This window comes from Grampus griseus (assembly GCF_964374135.1).
Source record: "Grampus griseus genome assembly, chromosome: 9".
In the NCBI taxonomy this organism is placed as follows: domain Eukaryota; kingdom Metazoa; phylum Chordata; class Mammalia; order Artiodactyla; family Delphinidae; genus Grampus; species Grampus griseus.
The window spans coordinates 54035098-54047197 of record NC_139003.1 but is presented as its reverse complement, the minus strand read 5'-3'; the positions used below and the strand labels follow the sequence as shown (position 1 = coordinate 54047197).

Below are 12100 nucleotides of genomic sequence, written 5' to 3'. Positions count from 1 at the left end.
TATACTCCAATAAAGATGTTAAAAAAAAACAAGGCAAGGATGGCCCTTTTCACCACTCTTATTCAACACAGTACTGAAAGTCCTAACCAGAGCAATTAGGCAAGAAAAAGAAATAAAAAGCATTAATTGGAAAGGAAGTAAAGCTTTCACTACTTGCAGATGACATAATGCTAGATATGGAAAACTCTAAAGACTCCACCAAAAAACTGTTAGAAGTAATAAATGAATTCAGTAATGTTGCAGGATACAAAATCAATGCCCAGAAATCTGCTGTTTCTATATACAAATAATGAACTATCAGAAAGAGAAATTAAGAAAACAATCCCATTTACAATTGCATCAAAAATTAAAACTATTGAGGAATAAATTTAACCAAGGAGGTGAAAAGACCTGTACACTGATAACTATAAGACACTGATGAAAGAAATAAATGGAAAGATATTCTATGCTCATGATTGGAAGAATTAATATGTTAAAATGTCCATATCACCCAAAGCAATCAATGGACTCAAATTCCATTGGCATTTCTCACAGAAATAGTATGAACAATTCTAAAATTTTTATGGAACCACAAAAGACCCTGAATAGCCAAAGTAATCTTGAGAAAGAAGAACAAAACTGGAGGTATCATGCCCCCTGATTTCAAACTGTATTACAAAGTTATAGTAATCAAAACAGTATGGCATAAAAAGAGACACACAGATCAATGGAACAGAACAGAGAGCTCAGAAATCAACCCACACATATATGGTCAATTAATGTACATCAAAGGAGCCAAGAATATACAGTGAGGAAAGGACAGTCTCTTCAATAAATAATGTTGGGAAAACTGGGCAACTACATGCAAAAGAATGAAACTGGACCCCAATCTTATACCATACACAAAAACTAACTCAAACTGACTAAAGACTTAATATAAGACCTGAAACCATAAAATTTCTAGATGAAAACACAGGCAGTAAGCTCCTTGACATTAGTCTTTACAGTAATTTTTGGATTTGACACCAAAAGGAATAAAAGCAAATATAAACAAGTGGGACTACATCAAACTAAATAGCTTCTGCACAGCAAAGGAAAACATCAACAAGGCAATTGGATTGTTGAATTTGCCAGCAAAGGAAACCATCAACAAGGCAACTGGATTGCTGAAAGGAATTAAAAGGCAATCCACTGAATGAGAGAAAATATTCGCAAATTGTGTATCCAAAAGGGATCAGTATCCAAAATATATGAAGATCTTATACAACTTAATGGCAAAAATCAATCCTATTAAAAAATGTGCAGAGAATCTGAATAAACACTTTTCTAAAGAAGACATACAGATTACCAAGAGATATAATGTAGAGCGTTGTGACTATAGTTAATAATACTGTTCTGCATATTTGAAAGCTGCTAAGAGAGTAGATCGTAAAAGTGCTCATCACAAGAAAAAAATTCTGTAACTATGTATAGTGACAGACATGAACTAGACTTATTGTGGTGATCATTTTGCAGTATATACAAATATCGAATCATTAACTGAAACTAATATAATGTATTATACTTTAATAAAGAAAGAAGGAAGGTAAGGAGAGAGAGAGGGAGGGAGGGAAGGAAAAGGAAAAATAAATAAATAGTTCTTTCAAACAGGTCCATAATTCTTTTTCTCCTCTGTTCAAAGTCAAACATTTACATACACCTAGAGAAATCCTCTACATGAGTCAGGAAATAGCAACTACACTCCCTCTCCAGGCACTCTGGAGAAAGCCACTCCTTGAGATAAGGAGCCCTCCAGCTCATAAATACTGAGTTAGGAGTTGCCACACCTCCATGCATATCTAAGAAGCTGACCCAGCCTCCAGATTCCAAGACTCAAATCTTAAATGGATTCCAATGGACTGTAAGGTCCTCCAACTCTGACAGGAAAAGTGGAGGACCAAGAAACGAATTCAAGAAAACATCTACCATTATAATCTGAAGATGATCACAGAAGAACTCAGTGACTTCCTGTTCATGTAATCACAGATCTAGTACTCATTTCTGATCTTGGTAAAATTGTAATTTTATGTTGATTGTTTTGTATGCTGCATTTAAAGACAGAAAGCAACCTGAAGATCATGGTTTTACTGATTGGTTTTACAAATGAGAAAACTGAGTCTTGGGTAAAGTAAATGACCTGCACAAATAGCTAGGAAGTGGCAAATGAGAATCTACATTGGCTGACCCTGGGATGAACACTCTCTCTTCATTTGCAACAGATATTCATTCATATTCAATAGATATTTATTGAATATTAACCATGTGCAAGACACGGAGGGACTACAAAGCAGAACGCAGGCAGTCGTTCTCTCAAGGAACCTAAAAAATGTGTATTTTAGACAATATTTTTACAGTTTTAATATGCAAATCATCACATGAAGTCTTACATGGAATTTTAGGGGAATACCTGAAAGCAATTCTCCTCAGATCTAATACTTAACTTTGAACTAAATCTTTCCATCCTCCTTGCAGCCCTTCAACTACAGAAGGCAGATGTCACGGTAAGAGCATCAATAATGATGGCGAGGACAAACACAAGGACAATGACAAAACCAAATATAAGACATTTACTGTGTGCCAGTGACTATTCTGGTACCTTTATACACTTAGCTTATCTAATCCTCTCAGTAACCTCAGAAGGGAGGTATTATTACACCTCTATTTTTTATAAAAGGCCTGGGGAAAGGAAGTCGATTGCCCTTGAGAGGGTGGTTGAGTTGGGGTTCACACTCAAGCATGTCTTTACTAAGACTGTCTCTCAGGCTCCTGGCCCTGGGCCTTCCCTGATTAACTGAAAATCACCTGTCCCCCCGCCCCCGACCTCAGTGCCTTCACCTTTGAAATGCTGAAATCGGCCACATGATTTCCAGGGTCCCCTCCAGATGGAACATTCTGTGATTTACTGACTTAAGGTATCTAACAAATCTCTTTCCTTTAGCCGAGGAAGGAAAACACTTTATAAAAGCTAAGGATAATTTTGCCCCAAATTACAAAATCCAGGCCTTCAGCTTTACAGAAGTTTGGGGGTAAGGGAGGGCAGGTAGTTACGGGTTTAACTCATACATTCTTAACTTCCATCTAGGTTCCAGCCTCAGGTGTTTTTGAAAGCTGATGTCACAGCCACGTGGCAGAATAACATACAATCATTAATGGTGGTGTTTAAACAAGACAAAAAGTTTTTTAAATTCCTAATAATGATTAGGAGTCATCTGTAAAAACATGCAAAAATGTATTATAGGTTAAAAGAAAAAAGTAGGATGTAATACATGGGCTATAGTTTGGGTGGGGGGGTTGATTTTGTTTGTTTTTTACATGAGGAAAGAGGCAAGAAGGACATTCAACAGTGGTTGTAATTGGATAATAGGATTTGGGAGTTTTTTTCTTTTCCTTTTCCTTATTTTTTTTAATGTAAACTTAAATTACCTACATAATTAAAGGGGAGACTTTTCCTTATGAAGAGAGAAAAGGTGCCCAAAATTCTCACATTGAATTCTTCTGAGAAGAAAGAAAATACTCTCCTAAAAACATCTCAGTTAACACTGCAGAAATTCCAGAAATACAGGTTTAGAGGGGAACATCATTATTACCCACTACAGATGGGAAAGAAAAGACTCCTTTATTGCTTCAGGTCTAGAATCACTAAGTTTCACAGGATGTTTCAGGAATGCTGGCAGGGGAAGTTGCTTTGGCGTCCAGGGACACACAGCTTTGTAGAGCTGGACCCGGGGGAAAAAAGAACAGGTGCAGCAGACAAAGCAGCAGACCATGAGAGCCAAATGTCATGGGCCCCGTCCAGAAATCCCAGTCTGGAGCAGGTTCCCCCTCAGTGCTCTTGCCCTGCACCACAGCCAGCCACATGGCCAAGGGGACTTTCCATGAGCACAAATGTTCTTTCCTCTCTGAAGCACTGCAGCAGAGGGAGGACAGGTAGCGTATTTCATGGAATCTGCAACTGTTAAAACAAATCAAACCACAACCAAACTAATCTATGCTTTCATCAGGCTGCAGGATAAGCACATTGTATAGATACATCTGTGTTCATACATAAACACTCAATATATATACATATATATAAATACGTGGCCCAGTTTACAACACAGATCAGTGACTGTGGCTTTGGATGGCGACAATCAAACACTTCACTCTACAGCACTCTTGAGAACATTCTGTAAACACATTATTCCTCTGGTGATTCCCACTGATACTACCAAAAACTCAGGAAAGAGTACAATTGAAAAATCACATTCAGAATGTTATTAATTACATAGGAACCCTCTGCCTTTCTTGAACAGGCTTTTTTGCTACTTTGTGGCAAGTAGATAAAGACAGACCTGATATACAAAGAATAGGAAAACTGGAACAGGAAAAGTCAGCTCCTCCTTTGGGAGTCTGACAGACAATATGTGGCGTCAACATCGTATCATACCCTAGTTCAGAGGAGGGCTGCAAGGGAGCCGTGGAGCCCAACTTGCCACAGCTCCAGACATGCCCTGAGTACACACATCACACTGGGCTTCACCAGCACTAACAACATGAGGAAAGCAACAAAACAAAGGCCTGCGAGTGCCTTTTGTTTATTAATTTCAAAAGACACATTTCTGTTGATTGATACCAAAATTCAATTTGAACAGTTATTTAAAAATGGAAAATAACATAATGTAACTAAATAAAGAGATGCCATGGCTTGTTTTTTGTTTTAGGGCATTTTTTTGTTTGTTTGTTTCTAAGTGCAAAGTTGGCACCTACTGACTTTACCTGGCCGTAATTAAATACTTCTAACATTAGATAAAGAAATTTAACCTACCTCATCAAAGGTGTTGTCGTCTTTCTTCAAAGCTATAAAATAAAAGGGGAAAGGAAACAGTTATTGTGAAACATCTCAAAGACACTAAGTATCTAAGTTCTAAAAAACAGAAAAAAAAAAACCCAAAGCAATATGGTGTTTTCATTTCAAAAAGTAAAATCGTACCCCAACCTGAATAACAATGTTATGATACAAATGTGAAAACTGCAAATGAGAGAGAGAATTGCACAGCACGCATCTTTGTGAGACACTTTCATAAATATGTAAATGGAACTATCCTCCCAGCTGTGGAAAAGAAGTATGCATATCTTTCCTCTATTTCTTCTTTAGTAGGAAAATGTTTTAATGAAAGTATTAAAGAATCAAAAAGTAATCTTAAAAAAATTTCCCCTTAAACTTCTGGTGTTTGCTGGTCTATCATTAAGCATGGTGGCTGGACCTCCCAAACCAGTTGTCAGGAAGACATCCACTCTGCACAGTGCCCGGAATGAGATTTTCATACTGAGAGAAGTTTAAGTTTGATGATGAAAGATCAAGCGTGTAAAATAAGCACTGCAGAAACATAATTCAAACAGTTTCAACATGATAACTATTCTAACAAAGTATCACCAAAGGAAACAATACATGTGGAATATTTTATAGGTACTAGCAAATACTTAAAATTTATTTTAAATATTCATGACTTCAGAATTGAAATTTTATTACTCTAAAGAGAAAGAGAAGTATTTCATATATATAGTTGGCAAACACCTAGTTCCTTAAACCCTACAATTATTTAGAATGTTTCAGATTAAGGAGAATGCACAAAGGAGTGAATTTAGCTGAAAACACAAGTTTGAGAAATGTTTCAGAGGTACAGAATTGTGCATAAGTGCTTACTGGTCTATACTGGATAGTTCTATTCAGGATAGAAGTGCTTGGGTAGCTCTTAAAGCTATGTTCTGACCAAAGCAATGGAAAACAAATAGTTTGGGCAGTTAAGCTCTGAGAGAAGTCCTGTGCCTAAACTGAAGCCATCACAGCAAAGCTTATATTATACCGTCTAGCAATCTTGCAAAGGTTCTTTTCTCTGTGTCATACTATAAATTTGTCTTTTTAAAACATCAAGAAGTCTGTGGTTGTGGTGATGAGTTAAGGCAGAAAAGGGTAGGTCAAGAGAGATAAAATGTTTCTCAAAGTTTAATTTTTAGTCTTCCCCTTTTGCCTAAGAAACTGATCTTGTAATAATTTTCTCTACTTCCTTCATTAGAGAACCATTTCTTCCGAACGGAAAATAAAAAGACAGATCTTTGTCCCAGTTTCAAATGGTTTATCTTGCATCCAATTACTCACCCATATTACATAATGTATTTGACTTAATTTATATTAAATCTAAAATTAAATTATATTAAATCTAAAATTCCCTACTTTGGGGAATTCCCTGGTGGTCCAGTGTTTAAGATTTAAGACTCCATGCTTTCACTGCCAAGGGCACAGGTTCAATCCCTGGTGGAGGAACTAAGATCCCGCAAACTGCTTGGTGTGGCCAAATAAATAAATTAAATTAAATAACCTACTTGGATAGAAAAGTAGAAGATCCTAGGTGATTCTTAATGGTGACATTTTTAATTCACAATATAAAACTTCTAATCCAGAAGGCTTTCTTTAAATATCAGTCAACAATGTTACTAGACTATACCCCTCACTCTCTCAACCCAAGGCGTGTCCTTTAATTAACATACTTGACTAGTGATTCCTTCATAAAATATTAGTGACCTATGTAAATATAAACAAGTTGTTCCATCTAAAAAAAGAACAATTTTTTGGAATAAGAAATGATTAGCTCACTGATTTCAAATACAAAGTGAATTATTGTACAGCCTCATACCTCACTCATTTAACAAAGATTAAGGTAAAACACATTACGTTGTTGCCATGCAAAGTGCAAAGCTACAGCAGCAAGCTTATCATTCACAGCACAGACGTTTAAATATATCTTCTTTACCTGGGACATGATAAAAGTTCTGGAGATTAAGCCATGGGTTTTCCTAAGCAAAGTAACCAGTAAGAACTACAGTTGATAACTTCTCTCAGGGAATTGCAAACAAGGAAGGAAGACCCTCAAATTGAGAGATTAGGAGAGTAGAAACTAGAATGTCTTTAACACCCAGACTGGACTATTTCTCTCTTGCCACCTAAGTCCTGCCAATTCCTCCAACATTCTGGATAAAGGGGTGGGATCTGTAGGTAGAAAGAAAAGGAGGAAATAGAAGGGTCATTGCAGGTGTATTTCCTAAGATATAAAGAGCAGGAAGTCAGATTATCTCCCCTGTACACTATTCTCAAGCCCAGGACACCAGAGGCGAGAATATTTTAAGACCAAGAAGTCTACCCTTTCATTGAACTCTTCATTGCTAGATTGACACCTCGCATAGTTTCTTTAAATATTGTATCCTTTCCCTGAACAGCAGTCAGTGGTAACAAAAAAGACCAATTAAAGATATCTTTGCCAAATATTTATCAGGTCATTGATGAATAAACTCTGACCTAGACAAGCACACAACATCTCATTATTGATTACATTCTCTGATTGTCATTAATTATTCATGTAAATACAAACCCACAATTGTCTTCAAGGATATCATGGAATAACAAGCATATTACATTTTTCTGGGTTAACAAAGGGGCATATATTAAGCCATCTAAGATAATCAGATATTCTATTCAGTCCTCTGCTCAGACATTGCTCCCGGCAGAAGTTTTTCCATGATCTCATCAAGACTAAAATGGTATCCCCTCCTATGTTCTTCAACAGCAAGTTATGCTAATCTTCATGGTAGAATGTGTCCATGCTCATTCATTGGCCTGTCTTCCCTTAAAGTCCTTGAGGACAGGGACCAGTAACAATGGTCACTGAATCTGAATGCCAGCACAATATCTAGCACATAGGAGGTACTCGATAATTACTGGCAGAATTAATGAGTTGCACTTCAAAGGCAAAAGGATAGCATCTTACCCTTTGAGATACACTAAAGTTTTGGCATATGAAAACCATGTACTATTCTCTCTTATGAAAGAATCATAAATTCCATTTCACAGTTTTCAAATTAAAATCTTTGAAACTACATTAGGAGAGAATATGGTACAATAGTTAAATTTTGCCTCTGAACCTTTAACCTTACATTTTTCTTTTTGACAGAATGGATTTATCAGGTGACAGCTGGACTCTAAAATTACACTCTTACAGAACAAGGTAACAAACTCCCAAATTCAGTGTAACCACAGCCTCTTCCTTTTATTCAGTTATCTCACAAACTGCATCTTTCAAAGAAATGGTATACGTAGGGTTCATCTCGTATATCGCAGAGTATAAACTTCCTTTCTCTAGAAGATCATCCAACTAAGTGTGAAGAAATGCATTCAAATGAATATGAAGAAATGTCAGTTCGACCTTAATCTTACACGGGATATTACAGAAAGCCTTTCTCCTTCTAGGCAATCATTCAAAAATAAAAAAGAAACAATGAAAGAAAAGAGGAAATGAATTTTAATATAAATTTTTTAAACAATTTCCCATTTGTCTTTGTTTATGCTAACCTAAATTTTAAAAAAAAAGCATGAGACAACTATAGTAATTCCTAATAAGTGAACACACTGACACTATTTAGCAGAAAACCATAAATACTCACTCCTGAAATCAATGGATGACTTTGAAATTCAATTACACCCATCTTATAAAAGAACCATAGCTGTGTTATAGTCACTCCCTGGCAGATGTAGTAAATCAGAGTGCTATGGCTTGAAAGCCAATGTGTTTTTATAATATAGTAATCTCAGATCAGCTGCATTTGAGGTGGGCAGTGACAAAGTTGGCCTGAGCTTTCATGTGTGAGTAAATTAAACATTAGCATTGTCGCTTTTATATAGTTAGAATTATTATTAATCTTTTATAATAATGATTAATCCATAATTAATGAATATCATAGACTTTCAAAAATTGTCCTCATTTTCTATAGATGATCACTAATTTTTCATGGCTAAACAATGATACTGTATATTTTACCATTTAACAAACTACACTTCTGAATCATACTAAAAAAGCAAAATAAAGTCAGTATGTTTATTTCAAAAGCCGGAGTAGATTGGTTAAAGGGAATGAATATACTGAGATGTTGGATTACTCAGCAGGAATAAACCATTCACTCTTTGATCTCCTCATGAAGTACCAACGAAGAAATGAGGAAGATAGGAGATAAACAGAGAAATCAGAAGGAATAATAGCCTCCAATACTGATCTTCACCATGTGACAGATATTGCACTAGATATTTTATGTATTTTATCTGATCTAATCTTCACAACAACCTTAAGAAAACTGACAGATAAGGACTCTAGGATCTAAGGAAATTCTGCTAGTTGTTGCCCAAGGCACACAGCAGGCAAGGAAAATGGGATTCGAACCCAGATCAGCCTAACTCCAAAACCCATCCTGTTTTCAGGTTAGCCACACTGTAAAGTCAGTGGTCACTTCTCTTACTTCTCTTGCTTTCCACCTAGAAGATCCATACGTCAGCATGTTGTACTCACCAATAATGATAATAACACATTATGAACATCTATTGAGTCTTTATTCCATACAACACAGGACATCATATGCATTATTTCACTAAGCGCCAATAACAAAACTGACTTGAAAAACTGAAGCTCAGAAGGTGAGGGACCTGTCCAAGGTCACTCCACTACAAGCGGCAACACCAGAAATCCTAGTCCATCTGACACACAGCCCACACCTTTAAATCCATGCACTTCGTAATCCCACAGTAAAGCCTCAATTCAACAGCCTCCAGCACCTTAAAAATCCTTAAATAATCAGATTGATTGCATGCTTTTTGATTTTACAAATAAAACTTCAAAAAATAAATAGATAACAAAGACTTATTTTCTGTAATGCTACTCTAATGAATCTCTTGCGCTTGTTATACAATCATAATCATTTAAAACCTCTTTATCTCCTTTTACAGTATTCCGGAATGAGATTTGCTATTCGAATCATGACCCTCCATCAATACAAGAAATAATCAGTTATGATCACTTCACTGTACTGTTTCTGAAAGGGAGGAAGTAAAATCTACTAGAACTTAGAAGACGTTTTAACAAGAGTTGTAATCAAAAGGAGTTTCACATCACTAAATCTCTGTAAGCTAGAAAATCCAATTAACTATAATACCCCATTTGCCAGCATTGTAGTTAATCTAAATTTTACTGATTGTCCATCAAAACCTTGAAATTACCTAAACATAAGGAATTTTTATATTAATGTCCTTGGTTTCTTACTGAGATTCAATTGCAATGAATTATTTAACACAAAACTGGAAGAGTTCCAACAGAGTCATTAGCATTAGTAAATATACAGTTAATGCCTTATAGAACAGGGCTTAATGGACTCCAGAACCCGCCTCTGTGATAGTTTGGGTCAGGGACTGAAACATCCTCCTTAATAAAGCACAGCGACTCAACACCTTGCTTTCTCACACTCTTCTTAACTTCAAACTTCATTTGAATGCAGGGGCTCTTCATACACATCCCTAACTCCTAAGAGTAAAATTGCAAATATCCCATACACAAAATAAATAAAACCAGGGCTAAATATTGGTTTCACACCATAACTTTACAGTCATCTTGGGAAAGATTATGTATACCAATATGGAATTTTCAGTTTAAAAACAACAAAGAAAAGTAGGCTAAACATTTTTTTGACTTGAGGAAAGTTTGCATATTTCACGATGCACTTATACAATGATTTTTAAATGAATGGATGGAAGGACAAGGACAATACTCATATGCACTCCAGGGTTTTATTTTAAGGAATTAAGCACCTTATGCTTAATTTCCATTAACACCTTCATTAACATGGATGACATGTTAAACAAGTGAAACAAAGGCTAGAGGCTCCTTAGGGACTCTGAGGGGTTATTTTGTACGATTTTCTTGCTGAAAGCAGTTACCTGTGTAAATGAAAGTTAAGATGTTAGAGAAGATAGCTACCGTCTTAAGGTTAAAAGGGGTTTTAATGGCCAACCCTAGAAATCTAACCACCCATTCCACGTGACACTGTTGTCACCCTGTTATAGTCCGTGACATGGATTTATTCTTAAATGTCCTAAACATTTCTCGGTCGGTTATCTGTCGGTCAATTGGTTGGCTGAGTTAAAGACAATAGCCTTGGTCTAGTAAATGGAAGAAGTTTGGTAGACTTATTCCTAAATGTTCAGACAAGTTCACGGCGCGAATTTCTCTGCAGCAATGGAAAGATTCAGAGGACTCGAGACTGAACGCCCAAATCTCGCTTTCGAGGACCCGAAGTACCGAACAAAAGGTCCCAAGGTATCTGTCCCACTTCTCTTTAGGTTGGATGTGTTAAACAATACCAAGGTACAAACTCAACATTTCACCAATTTCCAAAGCTAAATTATTGACCAAACACCCAATACCAAAGCCTGCGTGCAAAAAAATAGGTGACCCAGGCGGCCGCGCCGCCTGTCCCCGGCGTACGCGAAAGCAGGAGCGCTAGTGGCGAGGAGAGGGAACCCAAATTGTAGGCTTAAGACCATGCACAAATGAACCCTCAGGTCCTGAGGGAAAGAGGTGTCTCTCGTTTTTGTCGTCGCCCTCCCGCAGGTCCTGGGCACTGTTCCCTCCACCCTCCGCGCGCAACGCCCCCCACGCCAGTCCCGGGTGGCCGCTGCACCGCCAGTGCCAGAAGCGCGGGGCCGAGGGCGCGGGCATGGGGGCGCCGGGCCGGGTGCCCGGGACAGCACGCCACTCACCAATGCGGCTGAAACTATCCGACAAAGTTCTCCGCAACTTCTTCATCTTGCCGATCTTCTCGGGCGGCTGCGGCTCAATGAGGTCGCACATCTGGGCGACACGGGGCTCGACCAACTTCCCCAAACTGGTCCAGAGCGAGCGCAGACAACGGCGAGGACGCGCGGCGCGGCGAAGGCGGCGCCTCCTCCTCCTCCTCCTCCACCTCCTCCTCCTCCTCCACCTCCTCCTTCTCCGGCCGCGAGGCGACGCGCAGGGCTGGGGAGGCGAGCGGCGAGAGGCAGGCTACACTCCGGCCTGGGCCGCGGCTGGACGAACGGGGGCGTTCTACGTGGTGCCGGGGGCGGCTGCGATAGCCGCCGCAGTGGTGGCCCAGCGCCGCGCCGCCGCCGCTGCCGCCGCCCGGCTCATTTTCCCTCCTTTGTAACCGAGAGAAGCGCGGCCGGCGGCCGGCTGTGGGGGTGGCGCGGGCGGAG

The 12100-nt window shown here is 38.4% G+C and overlaps 1 protein-coding gene across 1 annotated transcript in view; it reads right to left on the bottom strand.

The window, feature by feature from the left end:
• The window catches only part of CDK14 (cyclin dependent kinase 14), a 583384-nt gene extending 571530 nt beyond the window's left edge, over positions 1-11854 (bottom strand). The window contains exons 1-2 of the mRNA XM_082661962.1: positions 11627-11854; positions 4823-4854 (exon numbers count right to left, since the gene is read on the bottom strand). Coding sequence (XP_082518088.1) covers positions 4823-4854; positions 11627-11717 — 123 coding nt within the window. The 5' untranslated portion in view covers positions 11718-11854. The remainder of the gene's footprint in view (positions 1-4822; positions 4855-11626) is intronic.
• Between the last annotated feature and the right edge of the window lie 246 nt (positions 11855-12100).